Genomic DNA, 21,891 nt, shown 5'->3' with positions numbered 1-21,891 from the left:
ATTATAGGGAAAAGATATATAATATAAAATAGAATGCTTACATAATTTTGTTCTTAACTTAAATTTCTAACATTACAGTTTAGTAATCAAAACAATCACTATCTTGCTACTCATTTAATAATAAATGAACAATTTTTCTTTGTTTTGATGACAATTTGATTCTTATCAAATGAGCACATCAATGTGTTCAAAATATTGAACAAATATTAGTCAATATCACATAAAAGAGGGGAGAGTATCTAGGGAAATTACCTATTAAAGATTTAATCATCTTCTCATGATTTTGGAGAATAGACTTTTAAAATTCATATAGATTCTTAAGAGCATATCACTGTAAAACATGTGTTTAATCTCTTCCAAATACAGCAAGAATAAAAAAATGTTAACCTCCTTGCATGTCAAAAGCAAACGGTCATAGGAAGCACATATATTTCTTTCATCCAGATTGTCCAGTCATCCAAATTGAACATTTACCCATTCACCTGTTGCTTCAGACTTTTGGATTTGAATCCTAAAAAAGACAGGAGTCTCAGATGATTAACGTTTCTTGACAATTTAGATATTCCTTAGTGGGTAATTTTGAAATATTAAGTAATTAAACTCAGGGGGCTTGTGTTGTGCTGCTGTGCAATTAAGTCTCCACTCGCAATATTGGAATCCATGCTGGTTCAACTCTCAGCTAACAGGCTTCCAATCCAGGTACCTACTAGTGCGTTTGGGAACTCAGCAGAAGATGGCCCAATTACCACGGCTCCTGTCACCCTTGTGGGAGGCCTGGATAGAGTTCTTGGCTCCCAGCTTTGGCCTGGCCATTGGAGCCATTTGAGAAATGAACCAACATATGGAAAATCTCTTTCTCCTTCAATCTTTCCCTCTCTCTGTAGCTCTGCCTTTCAAATAAACAATTTTTTTAAAAAAATTAAAATAAATTCTCTAAAGTTACTCTTCAAATTTTATAGGTTACTTAATATATCAAGTAAAACAGTAGAAACTTGGGAATGTAGGGACAGAAAAGGAGAAAAATACCATGTTGGAATCTAAATATACATCTGGGTGATTAGCATAATATGGAGAAAACAGGAGACCAATATAATAGTAATGGGATATAGGTGAATATTCTATGGGATACATCTTCTTTCCCACAATACGTAGGGATTATTTTTGAGAAAATTATGAACATGCAGGTCATGATAGCTTCCATCTCTCTCTTCTTGGCTAGTGGCCAAGCTCAGAGCAAGACATTCATGTTAATACTCATCCCACCATACTACAAGTGTTGTTCTTCCACAGGTGTATACTTTAAGAAGACATGGTTGGCATTTCTCTTGTAGGCATGCTAGAAGACTATAATAATTGGAGTATGGATCTTACCTTATGTGTAGGCTTTCCTTTATCCTTTAAAAAAGTAGAAGAAAATGCTTTTATATCTTTATGCTATACTAGATACAAAAATAATATTGGGGCATTGGAAACACTATGTTTTTCCATCTTAGTTATATTTCTTTCCTTAATGAAAGTACTCCACACCTCTTTACTCATTGGAATCCTACCCAACTTTCAAGGTCTAGTTCAAATTCTCTTTGTTCAATCAATGGGTCATTTTTTATTAAAATTCTGAAGCCATTCATTTTATCCTTATGTTTATCTCATTGGTATCACTTACTTTGGTACAAATGATATTTGAATAATTAAATGCTCCTTGTGTATATAATTTGTTCCCTCACCAAAAATGTAAAATTGTTAGTTCTTTCTTATTTACCCACAAAATAGTACCAAATATGAAGAACCATGCTCAAAAACTATTTTTAATAAGTGAATTCCGCTTCTTTCTTCATGAGTACCATGTTTTTATTCCAGGTTTTCCTAGATGTAGTTTCCATTTCATACCATATCCCTACAGAAAACTATAACATAGTTCTTATTTTATCTATAGCAAATAAGGAAGTAAGTATAAGTTATAATAAAATATTGTATCTTCCAAAATAAACATCTAAAATGATCATTTGAAGGTGACATTTACTTCACATAGAACTGTTTATAATTCCTTAATAATTACATGGAAGTAGAACTATTTTTCATAATACAAAAGCAATGAACATAGCGATTTAAAGATACTTAGTAGGCTTTGCTTTCTCAGATCCTCTAAAACAAATTTGTTTTCAGATTTCACATTAATCTCAGGAGCACCTGATTAAAAAACAAAACAAAACAAAAAACTATGGACTTAGAAACAGTCTTCACACTGGGCAGAGATATTGAAAAACTCACCAGTGGCCGGCTGATATTTACAAGGAAAGAAGATGATATAGATGTAGGAATTGGTGGTGGTGGAAAATCTGGCTTTGTAATCAGCTAGTAAGAAGACAAAAAATTTAAAATCAAAGATGACATCTTGTAAACAGGTGTGCTCAGTGAAAAGGCTTAAGTCATTTTCAGAAATGAAGATATGACCCTGCCCATGAGGATATTCTACATCCATAAGCATGATTTCTTTCATTTAGGTGCACAAAAAACTTCATATACAAGTCCAGTGTCAATAGATATGTGAGGATGATGATTACTGTGGACTAAACGTTTGTGCATCTCTAGCTGAAAGCCTAATCTCCAGTGTGATGGTGTATGAAGGTGACATCTTGCAAAGGTAGTTAGATTGTGAGGGTAGAGCTCTCATGACAGGATTAATGTCCTTATAAGAAGATACACAGAGAGCATATTCTCTCTCTCTCTCTCTCTCTCTCTCTCTCTGTCTCTGTCTCTGTCTCTGTCTCTCTCTCTCAGATATAGTGAGAAAGCAGCTGTCCATAAGCCAGAAAGCAGACCTCACTGGACATTAGATATGCCAGTGTCTTTAACTTGGACTTGCCAGCATCCAGAACGATGAGAAATAAATGTTTATTGTTTAAGCCACCCATGGAATTTTTATTATTCAGCTTGAACTGTCTAAAACTATCATTTTTCTAAGAAGATATCCATTTCCCAGCCATTAGATTGAGAGTATGGGCTAAATTTAATAGTAAATAGGGAAACATGTATTCTCATAGTTTATATTTTCAAAAAAGAATGAAATCCTGTCTTTGGCAACAAAATGGATGCAACTGGAAACCATTTTACTTAGTGAAATAAGCCAGTCCCAAAAATACAAATATAATATGTTTTCCCTGATCTGTGGTAAGTAATAGAGTACAAAAAATGTAATGTATATAAGTGAAATGAATGTTTTGCAATTTGATTATTGTTTATAGCCCTTGTCTCTACTGTTCAAGAATAATGTATTTTTTTTTTGTATTTAGTTCTTATTATTTGTTGAATTCTTTACTTATTGAAGGGTTAAGCTTATGATTATAAATAAATTGAAAGTACATCATAAAAATTAAAAGAAAGAATAATAATGGAGGGAGGAGGATGGGTGAGAGCATAGGCAGGAGGGAAGGTAGGATAGGAAGTATCACAATGTTCCTAAATCTGTATGTATGAAATATGAAATTTGTTCAACTTATTTAAATAAAAATATTTTTAAAATTTTTCAGAAGATTTGATATTTTTATACTATACATGTTTCTGAATAAAAAATTGGACGATGTGAGTTATATGTCTTACAAGTATTTCCTTAAATATGAACTTGGGTGATGGGAAAAGTTGCCAACTCACAAAAGAAGCTGGAGGCTCATTGCTTTCTAGAGGCAGCTCAGACACATGGAGCTTCATCTGACTCATCTAAAAAGAAGAAAAAATAGTTTACAATGAAATCATTATTTTCCTAAATACAGCTTTCAAGTAAGCAGTTTTTTCAAGGCTTGGGGGCTTGGCATTAAGCTGATTCCAAGAGACCATACAAGACAGTACTGGTGCATTCCATAGAAATACTCCCCTGAAGCAGAAAGGAAAAGTCTTCATCAGAAATACTATTACCAGCATTGACAACCTTCAATTAAAATCCTTAAACTTGCAGGTAATGATAGAGTATAAAGGGTTATACACATTACATATATTACCATACAAATTTAGATCGCATGTATCTATTGAGAAGTTCACTGAATGAAACAGATCATGAGAAACAGAAAGACAGGCAGAGATATAAATTGAAGACCAAAGTCTGCATGGGACCTTGTTTTCTTTATTCTTTGTTTTTTTAGATTTATTGTTTTTTTTTTTTTTTGAAAGACACAGAGAAATGGACACACACACACACACACACACGGCGGTGGGGGGGGGGGGAATCAATCTTCCATCCACTGATTCACTCTCCAAATGGCCACAATGGCTTGAAACAGGAGTCAAGAGCTTCTTCCAAGTCTCCTACATGTGTGGCAGGTGCCCAGAACTTGCGCCATCTTCAGCTGCTTTCTCAGGCCATTAGCAGGGAGCTAGATTGGAAGTGGAGCAGCTAGGACACCAACTGGCACACAGTGGATCTCAGAATTGCAGGAACCAGGTTTATCCACCATGCAACAATGCTTGCATCTGTTTTCTTTATTCTTTGGCATTTCATGAATCCCAGCAAAGTACTCTCTACTTTTTTTGTTGTTGTTTGCTTGTTTGTTTTGAAATTCTCTTTTGCATTTAACGAAATGGAAAGGAGAGTTTTTTGAATGTGCTATTACAGAGCCAATCATCCTTGTATTTAGAAAACAAGCAGAGTGGACATGTAAAACACTGCAGTGTATGAGGGTTGAAATTTCACACTGGTACTGTGGCAGACACAGGCCAACCTGTAGCTCACCTCTTGAGGTTGAATAGCCTTTGCCATTTGGGGTTTCTTCTTCTGTTTGTATGGCTTTTTGCCAGTGGTAGATAGTGGCCTGTCAGTGAAAATATGTCATATAAATTTACTTAGCAGTTCCTTTAGCATTACAGGAAACTCAATAGAAGATGACCAACTTCCTTTCTCACTGTTACATCCTTGGTTGCTGACTGGGTTTTCTTCTGCCTAGGAAAGCTTTTAGTTCCCTATTAGGTGCCTTCATTGTCCTGTAATTCGTAATCACTACCCATAGTTTTCTTTTTAATTCTGAACAGAGCCCTCGTTCCTAGCAATAACAGTGTTGAAGCCAACTTTTATCTAAATGAGGCTGATTCATTAATGACTTCTTTTGTTCATTCAATATTTATTAAAAACTCCATATAGATGAATAAGTCAGTCTTTAGTGATACTAAAATGATATTGTTTGCTCAAGACAATGATTTGAAGATAAACAGATCAAGGTATAGATAAAAGCTCTATAAATTACTTTGTAAGACTGTAAACGTTTTTGTGACCCTCTCTAAATTTGTTTCCACATTCATCAAAGTGTGATATCCCTTAAACTTGAAGGACTATTTTAAGGATTAATATACAATCACACTTTCACTTGTTAACTATGTTAAGTATAAATATATTTTTATGTAAGTAAATATATATAAACTACCTTATGACATTCTTTTGAAAATAAAATGGCATATAAAAGAGTTCAGAACAATGCTTATCATATAGTTAGTGCTCAATAAATGTTAAGGATTGTATCATGATAATACTGTTTTTTAATAATGTGGTAATATCACACTTATTATTAGCTACAAGTATGGTGGTTCATAACAAACAAAATACATATCTTGCCATGAGGATTCCCAGATAAAAGAGATCCTCATTCTCTGGTCTGAGAAGAATATATTTGTATGCATTTCTAAATATTTAAGCAAAATTAAATTAAATTTGAGCCATACCCTTGAATTTAAAGTAAAATAGGAATCAAATAGTTCCTAGAGCAAGATAAAAACTGAACCTTTACCTCTGAACTTTGTTCTGCTTTCTTCTGGCACTTTGATGTCGGATTACTATGGCGACCACCACAAATATGACTGCCAAGGGGAACAGCACCCCAATGATGATGGAGAAGTCTGCACCAAAGAGAAGAGAGTTCACTGAGGAGATGAGGAATTCACACCCACACCACACTAGTTTTCATTGAATACAAATTTCACTTATCGTTTCCCTAAAGAACATGCATCCCCTGAGAAAATCTCATAGCCAGTAAGATGAAAATGCATTTTGATTGCAAATCTTACGTTAAGAGATATTTAATATGAAATAGATAAAACATCGTATTAAAGTGAAACGATTAAAATATTTAGTATTCCTATAAGAAAGTAAGAGGTAAAGGAACATAAAATAAACAAGACAAATAGGAATTGAATAATATAATTGTAGATTTAAGTCCAGGTACATTAAATTCAATTTTATGTTAAATTAAAATGGACTAAGAAGCCTAGTTTAATAATAATTAAGAAAATATATGAGAATAATACATATATAAATAATATTAATGGATCTCTTGTTTATAAACTTTCCTTAAAAATATCAGAAAATTTAAAGAATATTCAGAGAAAGGATGAAAGTAAAAGTATGGAACAACATTATACTAATACAAAGAAAGAAAGAAATATGGAACATCTATGTTAGTCTCTAGGAGCTATAGAGTTTAAAAGGCAAAAAGTACCACTGGAGATGTACATAATCATTTCATAATGATAAAGTGTTAATTCACTATGGGGAACATAACAATTCTAATGTAGATGGTAACATGCTCTCAAATTATATGAGTACTATTAGAACCAGAAGAAGTAATAGCCAAATTCACAATTATACAAATGGGAGGATTTTAACACTTCTGCACAGCAACTGGTAGAACAAAAAAAAAATACATGTATAATATGTACATTATAATTGATAAACTTGACACACAGAATATATGAAAACACTGTAGAACACAGCTGCAGAAAATACAAACATTTCTGTGCACAGAGTTGTTCTGAGAATAAACGGCTCTCAGGAAAGCAATGCAATGAAGGGCCTTTTTAGGGTAAAGCGCTCCTCACTATGATGGTTGGAGTTGAGGAGTTCACTCGGAATCCTTACTCTATGGCCTATAGGGAGACCTGTCTACTTACTAAGAGAGCTCAAAGTCAAATGTCCCAATGGGAACATTGTCAATGGGTACAACAAGCACACAAAAGCACGAGCAACAGTGTAAGTCAATCCAAGTTAACCTCATGCCTCATTCAACTAATGGTCACATATTGAGGAGGAGAACAGCACACTGTAATATAAGCAACATGGTGAAAGAACAAAGAATCAACCTCAAAAAGAGCAATTTAGAGATCAGAATTAAACCTATAAAAATAAGTCATACTCTTAGAGAACTTCATGAAGATACTCTGTTTATCCATTGATTTAGGACTGAAATAAATGGAACAATCAAAAAGCAAAACAATTGGGGGGGCGGAGCCAAGCTGGCAGATAGTGAGGACGTGCGCCAATAGTCCGCGAAAATAAAGTTTCATAAAAGTGGAATTACGCAGCCTCAGGAAAAGACTCAAGAAAAAAACTGCAGAGGAAACGCTTCCGGATCTAGTGGATGTGACACAGAGGACCTACAGAGAGCCCACCATGTAGAAACCCGCCGCAGGACCCGAGCCGCAGAATCTCGCCAGCGCAGGAACCAGAGGTAAGACAAAAGCCTCAGAAACTCTCCTCCTCCCGCCTCCGCCTGCAGCTCTGCCACGGAGGCGGTGGTGGCATCCCGAGCGCCTCTCTCCGCGGTCCCAGTCCCAGGGAGCGTGCGCAGACACTATGGCGGCAGCGGCGGCGCCGGCGGCGATCCTGTGGCCCGGTTCGCCCTAGGCGACAGCACCTAGAGAGGAAGATCACGGGAGAAGCGCCAGGTGGAGCCGTGGATCGCCAGCTGAGGCAAGGCCTCAGGAAAAGATTCAAGAAAAAAACTGCAGAGGAAACGCTTCCAGATCTAGTGGATGTGACACAGAGGACCTACAAGGAGCCCACCGCGTGGAAAACCAACCACAGGAGACGAGCCGCAGAATCTCCCCAGCTAGGGAACCAACGGGAGGTAAGACAAAAGCCCCAGAAACGCGAGACATTAGTGGGTAAAGGCAGAGGCCCCTCCCTCCACTTGAGCAAAACAAAGAGCAGGCACCATTTTACATATGTAAAGCGGCAATGAGTACACAAACTAAGTAACTTTGGGTCTAAGGTGAAACTGGAGAACACATTGAGGGCTGCATAAACTCTGTGTGTGGTCCCAGGGGTAGTTCAAACGAATACTCACAGAGGCCAGATTTCAACTACCCTCAATTCCACTCAGCCATTTGGAATTAATTCCCAACTGAGTAAAAAAAAAAAAAAATAGAGACAGAGAGAGAGAGAGAGATCCAGCAAGGAGCAAGGTGAGTCACTTTTTGCACAGCCTTAAACCTGAAGAATCAAGCAGAGCTCTCTGGCCACACCCACCACAGTCTCTAAGGATCCATCAAAGCAGTCAGCCCACTTAGAGGCATAGTATAACGAGAAAAAAACACCACAGCAAAAAAAAACAAAACCAAAACAAAACAAAACAAAACCATAAATTATCTCCAACATGCCAAACAACAAACGTAGAAACCGAGGTAACAAGAGCAAGGAAGATACTATGATGCCCCTAAATGAACAAGACCCCCCAATCCAAGATTATGAAGATGAAGAGATAGAGGAAATGCAAGAAGCGGATCTCAAAAAATTGATAAGAACATTAAGAAGTTCTCAGAAACAAATTCTTGAACTACAGAAATCCTTAATGGACAAGATAGAAAATCTCTCTCGTGAAAATGAAATATTAAGGAGGAATCAAAATGAAATGAAACAACTAGTAGAACATGAAACTGTGATAGTGACAAGAAACCATAATGAAATGAAGAACTCAATAGATCAAATGACAAACACATTAGAAAGCCTCAAAAACAGAATGGGTGAAGCAGAAGAGAGAATATCGGAATTAGAAGACAGAGAACAGGAAAGGAAACAGGCAAATCAAAGAAAAGAAGAAGAAATCAGAAATCTAAAAAATACTGTCAGGAATCTACAGGATACTATTAAAAAACCCAACATTCGGGTTCTAGGAATACCTGAAGGCATGGAGAGGGAGAAAGGATTAGAAGGCCTTTTTAGTGAGATACTAGCAGAAAATTTCCCAGGTTTGGAGAAGGACAGAGACATCCTAGTACAGGAAGCTCATAGAACCCCTAATAAAAATGACCAAAAGAGATCCTCACCACGACACGTCGTAATCAAACTCACCACAGTGAAACATAAAGAAAAGATCCTGAAATGTGCAAAAGAGAAATGCCAGATTACTCTCAGAGGATCTGCAATTAGACTCACAGCTGACTTCTCTTCAGAAACCCTACAAGCTAGGAGAGAATGGCGAGACATAGCCCAGTTACTAAGAGAGAAAAACTGCCAGCCCAGAATATTATATCCTGCAAAGCTCTCATTTATGAATGAAGGTGAAATAAAGACCTTTCACAGCAAACCGAAATTGAAAGAATTTGTCGCCACTCGTCCAGCCCTGCAAAAGATGCTTAAAGATGTGTTACATACAGAAACACAGAAACACGGTCACCAATATGAAAGAAGGTAAAGGAAGGAAACCTCACAGCAAAAGATCACAGGAATCTCAAACCAGATATTAGAAAATATCTTTGGCAAATGGCAGGGCAAAGTTACTCCTTCTCAATAGTCACATTGAATGTTAATGGCTTGAACTGTCCAGTTAAAAGACACCGATTGGCTGATTGGGTTAAGGAACAAAACCCATCTTTTTGCTGCTTACAAGAAACTCATCTATCCAACAATGATGCATACAGACTGAAAGTGAAAGGCTGGAAAAAGATATACCATGCCAACAGAAATGAAAAAAGAGCGGGCGTAGCCATCTTAATATCGGACAACATAAACTTTACCACAAAAACTGTTAGGAGAGACAAAGAGGGGCACTATTTAATGATTAAGGGATCCATTCAACAGGAAGATATAATGATAATCAATGTATATGCACCTAATTACAGGGCACCAGCTTATTTAAAAGACTTGTTAAGGGACTTAAAGGGAGACTTAGACCCCAATACAATAGTACTGGGGGACTTCAATACTCCACTCTCAGAGATAGACAGATCCACAGGACAGAAGATCAACAAGGAGACAGTAGATTTAAATGACACTATAGCCCAAATGGATCTAACAGATATCTACAGAACATTTCATCCTACATCTAAGGACTTTACATTCTTCTCAGCAGTACATGGAACCTTCTCTACGATTGACCACACACTAGGCCATAAAGCAAGTCTCAGCAAATTCAAAAGAATTAGAATCATACCATGCAGCTTCTCAGACCACAAAGGAATGAAATTGGAAATTAGCAACTCGGGAATCCCTAGAGCATGTGCAAACACATGGAGATTCAACAACATGCTCCTGAATGTACAATGGGTCATAGAAGAAATTAAAAGAGAAATCAAAAATTTTCTGGAAGTAAATGAGGATAACAGCACAACATACCAAAACCTATGGGATACAACAAAAGCAGTGTTAAGAGGAAAGTTTATATCAATAGGTGCCTACATCAAGAAATTGGAGAGGCACCAAATAGATGAGCTTTCAAGTCATCTCAAGGATCTAGAAAATCTGCAGCAAACCAAACCCAAACCCAGTAGGAGAAGGGAAATAATTAAAATCAAAGAAGAAATAAACAGGATTGAATCAAAAAAAATTACAAAAAATCAGCCAAACGAGGAGCTGGTTTTTTGAAAAAATAAACAAAATCAACACCCCATTGGCCCAACTAACTAAAAAAAGAAGAGAAAAGACCCAAATCAATAGGATCAGAGATGAAAAGGGAAACGTAACAACAGACGCCACAGAAATAAAAAGAATCATCAGAAATTACTACAAGGACTTGTATGCCAGCAAACAGGGAAATCTATCAGAAATGGAAAGATTCTTGGACACATACAACCTCCCTAAATTGAGCCAGGAAGACATAGAAAACCTAAACAGACCAATAACTGACACAGAAATTGAAACAGTAATAAAGGCCCTCCCAACAAAGAAAAGCCCAGGGCCAGATGGATTCACTGCTGAGTTCTACCAGACATTTAGAGAAGAACTAACTCCAATTCTTCTCACACTATTCAGAGCAATCGAAAAAGAGGGAATCCTCCCAAATTCCTTCTATGAAGCCACCATCACCTTAATTCCTAAGCCAGAAAAAGATGCAACATTGAAAGAGAATTACAGACCAATATCCCTGATGAACATAGATGCAAAAATCCTCAATAAAATTCTGGCCAATAGAATGCAACAACACATCAGAAAGATCATCCAACCAGACCAAGTGGGATTTATCCCTGGTATGCAGGGATGGTTCAACATTCGCAAAACAAACAATGCAATACACTACATTAACAGACTGCAGAAGAAAAACCATATGATTCTCTCAATAGATGCAGAGAAAGCATTTGATAAAATACAACACCCTTTCATGATGAAAACTCTAAGCAAACTGGGTATGGAAGGAACATTCCTCAATACAATCAAAGCAATATATGAAAAACCCACGGCCAACATCCTATTGAATGGAGAAAAGTTGGAAGCATTTCCGCTGAGATCTGGTACCAGACAGGGATGCCCTCTCTCACCACTGCTATTCAATATAGTTCTGGAAGTTTTAGCGAGAGGTATTAGGCAAGAAAAAGAAATTAAAGGGATACAAATTGGGAAGGACGAACTCAAACTATCCCTCTTTGCAGATGATATGATTCTATATTTAGGGGACCCAAAGGACTCTACTAAGAGACTGCTGGAACTCATCGAAGAGTTTGGCAAAGTAGCAGGATATAAAATCAATGCACAAAAATCAACAGCCTTTGTATACACAGGCAATGCCACGGCTGAGGAAGAACTTCTAAAATCAATCCCATTCACAATAGCTACAAAAACAATAAAATACCTTGGAATAAACTTAACCAAAGATGTTAAAGATCTCTACAATGAAAACTACAAAACCTTACAGAAAGAAATAGAAGAGGATACCAAAAAATGGAGAAATCTTCCATGCTCATGGATTGGAAGAATCAATATCATCAAAATGTCTATTCTCCCAAAAGCAATTTATACATTCAATGCAATACCAATCAAGATACCAAAGACCTTCTTCTCAGATCTGGAAAAAAATGATGCTGAAATTCATATGGAGACACAGAAGACCTCGAATAGCCAAAGCAATCCTGTACAACAAAAACAAAGCCGGAGGCATCACAATACCTGATTTCAGGACATACTACAGGGCAGTCGTTATCAAAACAGCATGGTACTGGTACAGAAACAGATGGATAGAGCAATGGAACAGAATAGAAACACCAGAAATCAATCCAAACAGCTACAGCCAACTTATATTTGACCAAAGATCCAAATCTAATCCCTGGAATAAGGACAGCCTATTCAATAAATGGTGCTGGGAAAATTGGATTTCCATGTGCAGAAGCTTGAAGCAAGACCCATACCTATCACCTTACACAAAAATTCACTCAACATGGATTAAAGACTTAAATCTATGACCCGAAACCATCAAATTATTAGAGAGCATTGGAGAAACCCTGCAAGATATAGGCACAGGCAAAGACTTCTTGGAAAATACTCCAGCAGCACAGGCAGTCAAAACCAAAATTAACATTTGGGATTGCATCAAATTGAGAAGTTTCTGTACTTCAAAAGAAACAGTCAGGAAAGTGAAGAGGCAACCAACAGAATGGGAAAAAATATTTGCAAACTATACTACATGTAAAGGGTTGATAACCAGAATCTACAAAGAAATCAAGAAAATCCACAACATCAAAACAAACAACCCACTGAAGAGATGGGCCAAGGACCTCAATAGACATTTTTCAAAAGAGGAAATCCAAATGGCCAACAGACACATGAAAAAATGTTCAAGATCACTAGCAATCAGAGAAATGCAAATCAAAACCACAATGAGGTTTCACCTCACCCTGGTGAGAATGGCTCACATTCAGAAATCTACCAACAACAGATGCTGGAGAGGATGTGGGGAAAAAGGGACACTAACCCACTGTTGGGGGGAATGCAAACTGGTTAAGCCACTATGGAAGTCTGTCTGGAGATTCCTCAGAAACCTGAACATAACCCTACCATACAACCCAGCCATCCCACTCCTTGGAATTTACCCAAAGGAAATTAATTTGGCAAACAAAAAAGCCATCTGCAAATTAATGTTTATTGCAGCTCCATTCACAATAGCTAAGACCTGGAACCAACCCAAATGCCCATCAACAGTAGACTGGATAAAGAAATTATGGGACATGTACTCCATAGAATACTATATAGCAGTAAGAAACAAGGAAACCCGGTCATTTGCAACAAGATGGAGCAATCTGGAAAACATCATGCTGAGTGAATTAAGCCAGTCCCAAAGAGAAAAATATCATTTGTTTTCCCTGATCGGTGACAACTGAGCACCAAAGGGGAAACCTGTTAAGTGAAATGGAAACTATAAGAAACAATGAACTGATCAGTTCTTGTCCTGACTTTAGATGTACAATGTAATACTTTATCCTTTTTAGTATTTCTTGTTGTTGTTGTTGTTCTAGTACTAGTGGTTGTACTCTGTAATTAACACACAATTATTCTTAGGTGTTTAAATTTTAACTGAAAAGTGATCCCTGTTAAATTTAAGAGTGGAAAAAGCGAGGGAGGAGATGTACAATTTGGGACAAGCTCAATCGGACTTGCCGCAAATGGTGGAGTTAGAAATGTGCCAGGGGATTCCAATACAATCCCATCAAGGTGGCATGTACCAATGCCATCTCACTAGTCCAAGTGATCAATTTTAGCTCACAATTGATGGCTCCGATAGGTCTAAGAGTCAAAGGGATCACACAAACAAGACAAGTGTCTGCTAATACTAACTGATAGAATCAAAAAGGGAGAGAAAGATCCAACATGGGAAATGGGATACACAGCAGACTCATATAATGGCAGGCGTCCTAAACAACACTCTGGCCTCAGAATCAGCCCTAAAGGCATTCGGATCTGGCTCAAGAGCCCATGAGAGTATAGTAGGCATGGAAAGCCAAGATATCATGGAGAAAAAAAAGACCTAAATGAATGATCTTTGTGAGTGAGATCCCAGTGGAAAGCACGGGGCCATCAAAGAAGGAGGTACCTTTCTCCGAAGGGAGGAGAGAACTTCCACTTTGACTATGACCCTATCGGAATAAGATCAAAGTCAGCGAACTCTAAAGGCTTCCATAGCCCTGGCAACTCATGACTAGAGCCTAGGGAGATTACTGACGCCATGAACAGGAGTGTCAAATTGTTAAGTCAGCAACAGGAGTCACTGTGTACTTACACCCCATGTGGGATCTGTCCTTAATGTGTTGTCTAATGTGAAGTGATGCTATAACTAGTACTGAAACAGTATTTTTATACTTTGTGTTTCTGTGTGGGTACAAACTGATGAGGTCTTTACTAATTATATACTGAATTGATCTTCTGTATATAAAGAGAATTGGAAATGAAAAAAAAAACAACCTGGTGTTAAATTGGAAATGGCATAGAAAATTAATTAATTTTAAAAACTATTATGTGGTATCTCTGTCTTTAATGTGTTGTACATTGTTATTTAATGCTATAATTAGTATTCCAATGGTAGTTTTTTCACTTTGTGTTGCTGTATGGGCAAACTGTTGAAATCTTTACCTAATATGTACTAAACTGATCTTCTGTATATAAAGAGAATTGAAAATGAATCTTTATGTGAATGGAAGGGGAAAGGGAGCAGGAAAGGGGAGGGTTGCGGGTGGGAGGGAAGTTATGGGAGGGGGGAAGCCATTGTAACCCACAAGCTGTATTTTGGAAATTTATATTCATTAAATAAAAGTTTAATTTAAAAAAAAGGAAAACAATTGGAAAATTAAAATAACATTACAAAATAAAAATCTGAGAAACTCTTTTTGTGTGTAAAGACAAGAATTTGGGAAATATGGTTTAAAATTGTTAAAGATATTTAGGGGGCTAATGTGGATTTAAGATCTATAGAACAGAAATTCCAACAGGAAAGAAAAGAGGACAAGGGGTCTTCTATAATACAAAATAAAAGCTTGGAAGAAGAGAGCAGTTTTCTCATGCTAGAAACATAATGTTACCTACTGGAGACCATGGAGGAGTCATCACAATCGGGAGGCACCCATCCTTCCTTACATTGACATTGGAGCTCATGGTCACACACCTTCGGCAACAACAGTCCTGTTAGTTTCCCTTAGATTTGCTTCAAAGGTCAAGTCCCTATTCATACATACTAAACTCCATTCAGAAACAGGAACAACTCCAGATATCCAGGAGTCTACATAATAAGAATTTCACTAACAAGTCTTAGTAGAAATTTCTTGTTAAAATATATTCCTGAAGATATGGACAAGCTTAATAACTTGGACAAACAGTAATTCTAATAATTGTAAAATATTATTTTAGCTTAATCAAAATTGACTTAAATTATAAAAGATTTTGCAAGCTCGCAGAAACATATTTTCAAAACTCACAGCATGTCCTTTGCACTTAGAAGAGCAATTGGTTGATTTGTAGGCTCTCTCAACATCCACACATTCTGCATTAATGCAAACCTGAAAGACACATGAGAAACATGAATTGACATTAACATCCATTAGCTTCAGGCTTACAAGTGATTCACAATCTGGAATTTAGTCCTATATTTTTAGTCAGCATTATTGTTATCAAACTCATCTTTTTAGCAGGGAAGTCTCAGTGCTTTTTTTTTTTTCAGGAAGATAGGTTCTACATAATTTTTATGATAAAATATTTAGAAATCTATCTTTAGGCCGGCGTTGTGGCTTAACAGGCTAATCCTCCGCCTTGCGGCGTCGGCACACCAGGTTCTAGTCCCGGTTGAGGCGCTGGTTGCTCCTCTTCCAGGCCAGCTCTCTGCTATGGTCCGGGAGTGCAGTGGAGGATGGCCCAAATGCTTGGGCCCTGCACCCGCAAGGGAGACCAGGAGAAGCAGCTTGCTCCTGGCTTCGGATCAGCATGATGCGCCAGCCGCAGCAGCCATTGGAGGGTGAACCAACAGCAAAGGAAGACCTTTCTCTCTGTCTCTCTCTCACTATCCACTCTGCCTGTCCAAAAAATAAAAAGAAAAGAAAAGAAAAGAAATCTATCTTTAAAGATTTCCTTTTTGTACTTCATTCTTCATGAGTCATTTTCTTAACTCCTAGCTTCCCTAGCTGGGAAGGCCCTGGTCACCCTGTGAAACACATGAGTGTCCAACATGTTAATAAAGTCAGATAGCTATGGCAACAACACCCACTGCCATGCATGACAAGCAATTTGGAATAGGAATAGAAGCTTCAGTATAGTTGGATCTTTTAGTGGTGCAATTTTCACGCTTACTTGTAGACCTGGGACATTTTATTCAGATGAAATCACATGAGGAAGCCTAAATGCTCAAAATACTTAGTATTCCTTTTTATACTTCACTTATTATTGACATTTACCAGTGACCTATGCATTGCACATAACACTTATACCAGGTAGCTCTTTCCAACAACCATAACATAGAGAACATATATGATATCATATGTGCAATATTAAAATAATTATCATTTATGTAAAACTAAATAGCATTGCTAATTTTCCTGTGTGTTATTTATAAAGAAAATGTTTTCTTTAATTATTATTATAAAGGACTCCTATGGGGGCCAGCCTTGTGGTATAGCAGGTCTAGCTGCAACTTGGATGCCAGCAACTCATATCAAAGTGCTGGTTCCAGTCCCTGCCATTCTATCTTTGATCCAGGTCCCAGCTAATGCACCTGAGAAAGCAGAAGATGATGGCTCAAGTAGTTGGGCCCCTGCCACCCACGTGGAAGACCTCAAAGGAGTTTCAGAATTTTGGGGAGTGAACCAGCAGATGGAAGATCTCTCTGTTTCTGTCATTCTTTCTGTCATTTCAGTGTTTCAAATATTTAAATAAATCTTCAGAAAAAAAATGCCTGTCATTTATTGAGTATCTAACCATTTTGGATCACTAAAATTTACAAAGTTTAACAATCTATTACTAAACACATAATAGATACTTATTAAATATTATTCAGAAAATGAATTCATGCATGCATACATGAATTGCAAAAGCATTACTTTTTCAACCATGCTCCATGGGACACAAGGAGGCACCAACTTGGAGTCTGGTGTCTTTCCCATACTTCACTTTCCATTGAGTAGCTCTGCTTTTATTTATTTTGGGCATTTAGGCTTCCTCATGTGATTTCATCTGAATAAAATGTCCCAGGTCTACAAGTAAGCGTGAAAATTGCACCACTAAAAGATCCAACTATACTGAAGCTTCTATTCCTATTCCAAATTGCTTGTCATGCATGGCAGTGGGTGTTGTTGCCATAGCTATCTGACTTTATTAACATGTTGGACACTCATGTGTTTCACAGGGTGACCAGGGCCTTCCCAGTTTCAAGGGGGAATTTTAAAGAACAAAGGTTAACCCTAGTAATTCCTTTCCTTAGTCAGATACCGATTTAGGAATAAGTGTTGATAAAATTCTGGGCAATAAAATGTGATTTCATGTCTGTTGGAAAGGCACTTTAAAGGAACATTATTTTTTTAATCTTAAAAAAAATTATGGGGCCGGCTGTTGCCTGCAGCACTGGCATCCAATACATGTGCCGGTTCCAGTCCTGGCTGCTGCACTTCCGATCCAGCTCTCTGCTGTGGCCTGGGAAAGTAGTAGAAGATGGCCCAAGTGCTTGGGCCCCTGCACCTACATGGGAGACTTGGAAGTAGCTCCAGGCACCTAATCGGCCCAGCTCTGTGGCCGTTTGGGGAGTTGTGGCCATTTGGGGAGTGAACCAGCAGATGGAAGCCTTCTCTATCACTCTCTCTGCCTTTGCCTCTGTAACTTTGCCTTTCAAACAAGCAAACAAACAAACAAAAAACAAATTACATGAGGAAAACCTCTGGTGTGGCAGCCTATATGGGGGTATCAGCATCCTGGAGACGGCAGGAGGCTAAGACAGAAGGAACCAGGGTGCTTGATGATGACATTGTACCACTGAATTAACCAAGCAGTTTTTCTGTTTTCCTGACTTATGGATATATGAACTCATGAGTGCCCTAATTTTTAAAGTCCATTTCAAATGATTTTCTGTGTTTTTTTTTTTTTTTTGGTAACCTAAATTATCCCAACTTATTGGGCAGTTGAACTGATAAGACATGTGGCAGAAGTCTTAGGAGAAGAAATATTGCACAGTCAAAAAGAAATTATGTATTTATGAGAATGATTAAGAGGGTGGAATTTGTCATTGAGGAGAAAAGCAGGAAACTGAGGGTCTTGCAGAAATAATATTATGAAACAAAGCATATAACAAGGAAATAAGGCCTTAAAATTGTATCCTCTGTGATGAAGATGACAAAACTAAGACAATATCAAGAGGGAATTAGATGTTAAAAGTGGCTCTAGGGTGTAATTATCACACAAGAAGCTTAAAGATGCATAACTTCCTTTATTATACAAATATATGGGCAGGAGGTGGGCAGGGAAGGGAAAGAGAGATGGATAATTGACTGTGCTCATGGTATTTATTCCTTTAGCTAAACTAACCGCCAAGAAACTGATAATGCTTATCCAATTTTTTTTTGTTTTTTTTTTTTTTTGCTTTAAAAAGTTCAAACCACGCTATGTCTCAGAAGAGGTGATCATACAAATAATGAAGAGTTGAGCAATGGTAACAGCCAAAAGTTCCTAAATTTTGCCTTCCTCCAGTGTCCCTCCTTCACCTGTAAACCCAAGCACTGTGACTAGGGAGTTTATGCAATGATGGCTTAATGTCTCTAAAAGCATCACGACTAAAAAGCCTAAAGGAAGTAGAAACCCAGAAAACCAAATGAAGGATTTCTGTTTATGAATTATCTTATCCTTGATGCTGAAGTATATTTTAAGCAACAGAGTAGGAAGGAAGGAAGTTAAACATACTTGAAGCAAGGCTCAGCATTTTAATTTGAAATTAGCAGTATTTATCAACATTTCTAAATTTATATTTTTAACTCCATGGGTTCAGAAGCTATAATAATATATACTTAATTTAACCAGTAATATCAACATTGAAGCATAATTAGATATTCATCAGTGAATGAATTTATATTTAAATAGCTAAAAAGGGGTAAGTAAATAAGATATTTTGGGGATAGATTTGCCACAAAGAAAAAAAATTATTGCTCTTAGATCATATCAATATCTTAATGAAATTATTAGGGTAACTCTTGTCTTCTATGAGTGTTGAACCTCCTGATCATCAAAGCTCATGGCTTACCCCTGGCTAAGCAGTACTTTTGCTTTCTTAACACTGTTCATCATTGTATAACCTGTTAACCACAGCCCATAATCCCACACCCTGGCACTTCATTGGTTTTTCAGACTTAGTTTAGCGAAGCAAAATATACTCTGCTACATGCTATCAACATCTTTTGTACTAACATTTATGAGAGTCAATTATTTCCAAATTCCATCTTAATGTTCACAAATATTAACAATCATGAGTAATCTTGCTGCCTACTATGTTCTCTATCATTTTTATTTCTTAAATTTCTCAGAGTATCCAAATTCAAGTCCCTAATTGTGGTATCAAAACATGGTGAACTCAACAACTGTAAAGCAAAGCAACTAGTAAATACCTGAGAAGCAAAACAACAAAGCACAAGAGAAAAAAAAAAACATGTTGAATAAAGCCAGATGTCCCACTTACCTTGTGATTTCCACACTTAGTTCCATTGGCCACCATCCCTATTTCTTGACTTCTGTCTTCAGGGTCAAATGTTTTACATGTCAGGAAGGTTACTATACTTCCTTTCCAGGGCAAATTATCAGACCCACCTTCACAGAACAATTTTCCGCACATGGCATCACTAAGAAAAACACCAGAATTTACTGCAGTATTCAAGTTGCAGTTTATACAAATGCAAATCAGCTACATGATGACCAATATTTAATTAATAAGTTATCCCTATAGCAGAGACTTCTTTCTGGTTGTATTATATATATATATTTCCCCTTATTGCTCATTAATAGGACCCCTGAGTGTTAGCAAAGTACATTGTCATACAAATAAACATCTCCAGGATCCTTATATATCTAATATTTGCCAAGTGCATAAAGTCTGTCTAATAAGAAGGGAACAGAATCTTAAGTGAAAATTCTAGACGGTGACCTTCAATGAGGAAGTATGCCCTATTCCTCATTGTTTACTACTTTTTGATGATTGTAAAGTGATAACTCGAACAGGAGAAGCCATTATAGACTGAGAAAAAATCTTGGGAATAGAGGTCCCCTGAATGAAAGAGCTAAAAGATAATAAAGAGGATAGATTCCTAAATTCATGGAGGCAGCTAAGAAACCAGCTTTTATCTTGTTTCAGTAAAGTTACATACTTGTTTTGATGCTTGCTGCAGAATAATTCCAAGAGATAAAAACTCTCAACTTTAATTTTGTCAGTACAGGGCTGAGCCTCTGTGAATACTGCAAGACATCAAATGGGTCAGGGGCCAGCGCTATGGCATAGTGGGTAAAGCTGCCGCTTGCAGTGCCAGCACCCCATATGGGTGCCAATTCGTGTCCTGGCTGCTCTGTTTCCGATCCAGCTCTCTGCTATGGCCTGGGAAAGCAGTGGAAGATAGCCCAAGTCCTTGAGCCCCTGCACCCGCGTGGGAGACCAAGAGGAAGCACCTGGCTCCTGGCTTCGGATCAGCGCAGCGCCGGCCGTAGCGGCCATTTAGGGGGTGAACCAACGGAAGGAAGACCTTTCTGTCTCTCACTGTCTAACTCTGCCCGTCAAACAAACAAACAAAAAAAAGTGACAGAATCTGACTTTTCTGATATGTGTGCAGCTGCAGAGACTATGGTCAAGAAGTCAGATAGGCATACATTTCTCCAAACTTATGATGATGTTTTTCTCAAATCATTAAGGTAGAGCAATATAACGATGGCCCTATTGCACAAGGGATTTGGAACTAATTCTCCACAATATCCAATGACTATTAAAAAATGATTATGGGGGCAGTCTGTGGGGAAAGCTAGATTCATGGGCCTCCAATTATAGAAATTATTCAGTATTTATACAGTTATGCAGGACAATGGCATTTGCACGGGCTGCAGAAAAGTGAAGCAATGATGCTACTTTTCTTTTCTCACTCATTATCTACATCTAGTTTCTCCCAGCCCCCATATATTTTCTTTAATATAATATTCTTTTTAAATCTGTCTGATTTTCTACAAAGGAGAGATCACAGGATATGATTGCCCTTTAGGTCTAGATTTTCACAAGAGAGGATCTTATATTCCAAATATAAGGTGTTTTTTTTATAATATATATTACCAAGCAAAAATAATGTTCAATAGAAAAAATTTCGGAAAATTGTGACATTGCTCACTCTCTTCCTATAAATTACTTTGTATGGGAAACAATTTGAGCACATACAAAGAATTTAGTCTCCTGCAATTTGAATTTTAACAATTATCTTAAAATTGCAAAATCAAAACAACACAAAGATTTCAAGTTCATGTGGTATGATTTTCTATAAAATTTTTCCCCAGAACATCAATACTAAAAATAAACCATTCATGTGAATTATCAATCTTTTCTCTTTCTATATCTTTTATGAAAGTCTGTGGCAAGTTGAAATAAAACCATGCAAACATTGTACTGATTATTCCTCTGGGTAGATAAATATTTCTACTTCTAAATTCATAAAGAAAACCTTTTGGAAAAATGACTATAGTATATTATAAAATCCATGGACAAATTTCCAATCAGCCCTACACTTTGTTGTATATTCCATCCCACACATTCATTCTACTTAACAGTGACTGTATTTGGTAGTATCTGAAGCCTGCACAATGAGGGACTTGAAGAAAGAGATCATTACTTCAGCAATAGAATCCCAAGTGTTAGCAAAAGGCATTGTTGCTCAAATAAATGTTTCCCAGATCCC

At 37.2% G+C, this 21,891-nt stretch overlaps 1 protein-coding gene across 10 annotated transcripts in view; it reads right to left on the bottom strand.

The window, feature by feature from the left end:
- Positions 1 to 235: 235 nt before the first annotated feature.
- The window catches only part of ADAM28 (ADAM metallopeptidase domain 28), a 790,284-nt gene continuing 768,628 nt past the window's right edge, over positions 236 to 21,891 (bottom strand). For all 10 annotated transcript variants that reach the window (XM_062212787.1, XM_062212784.1, XM_062212788.1 and 7 more), the window contains 9 exons: positions 19,650 to 19,809; positions 15,424 to 15,504; positions 15,035 to 15,113; positions 5,766 to 5,874; positions 4,721 to 4,799; positions 3,649 to 3,714; positions 2,269 to 2,352; positions 1,372 to 1,395; positions 236 to 511 (listed from right to left, as the gene is read on the bottom strand). In XM_062212787.1, coding sequence (XP_062068771.1) covers positions 491 to 511; positions 1,372 to 1,395; positions 2,269 to 2,352; positions 3,649 to 3,714; positions 4,721 to 4,799; positions 5,766 to 5,874; positions 15,035 to 15,113; positions 15,424 to 15,504; positions 19,650 to 19,809 — 703 coding nt within the window. In that variant the 3' untranslated portion in view covers positions 236 to 490. The remainder of the gene's footprint in view (positions 512 to 1,371; positions 1,396 to 2,268; positions 2,353 to 3,648; positions 3,715 to 4,720; positions 4,800 to 5,765; positions 5,875 to 15,034; positions 15,114 to 15,423; positions 15,505 to 19,649; positions 19,810 to 21,891) is intronic.

This window comes from Lepus europaeus, chromosome 16 (assembly GCF_033115175.1).
Source record: "Lepus europaeus isolate LE1 chromosome 16, mLepTim1.pri, whole genome shotgun sequence".
Taxonomy (NCBI): domain Eukaryota; kingdom Metazoa; phylum Chordata; class Mammalia; order Lagomorpha; family Leporidae; genus Lepus; species Lepus europaeus.
The sequence above is the reverse complement of the archived record's forward strand: the minus strand, read 5'-3'. Positions and strand labels throughout refer to the sequence as shown.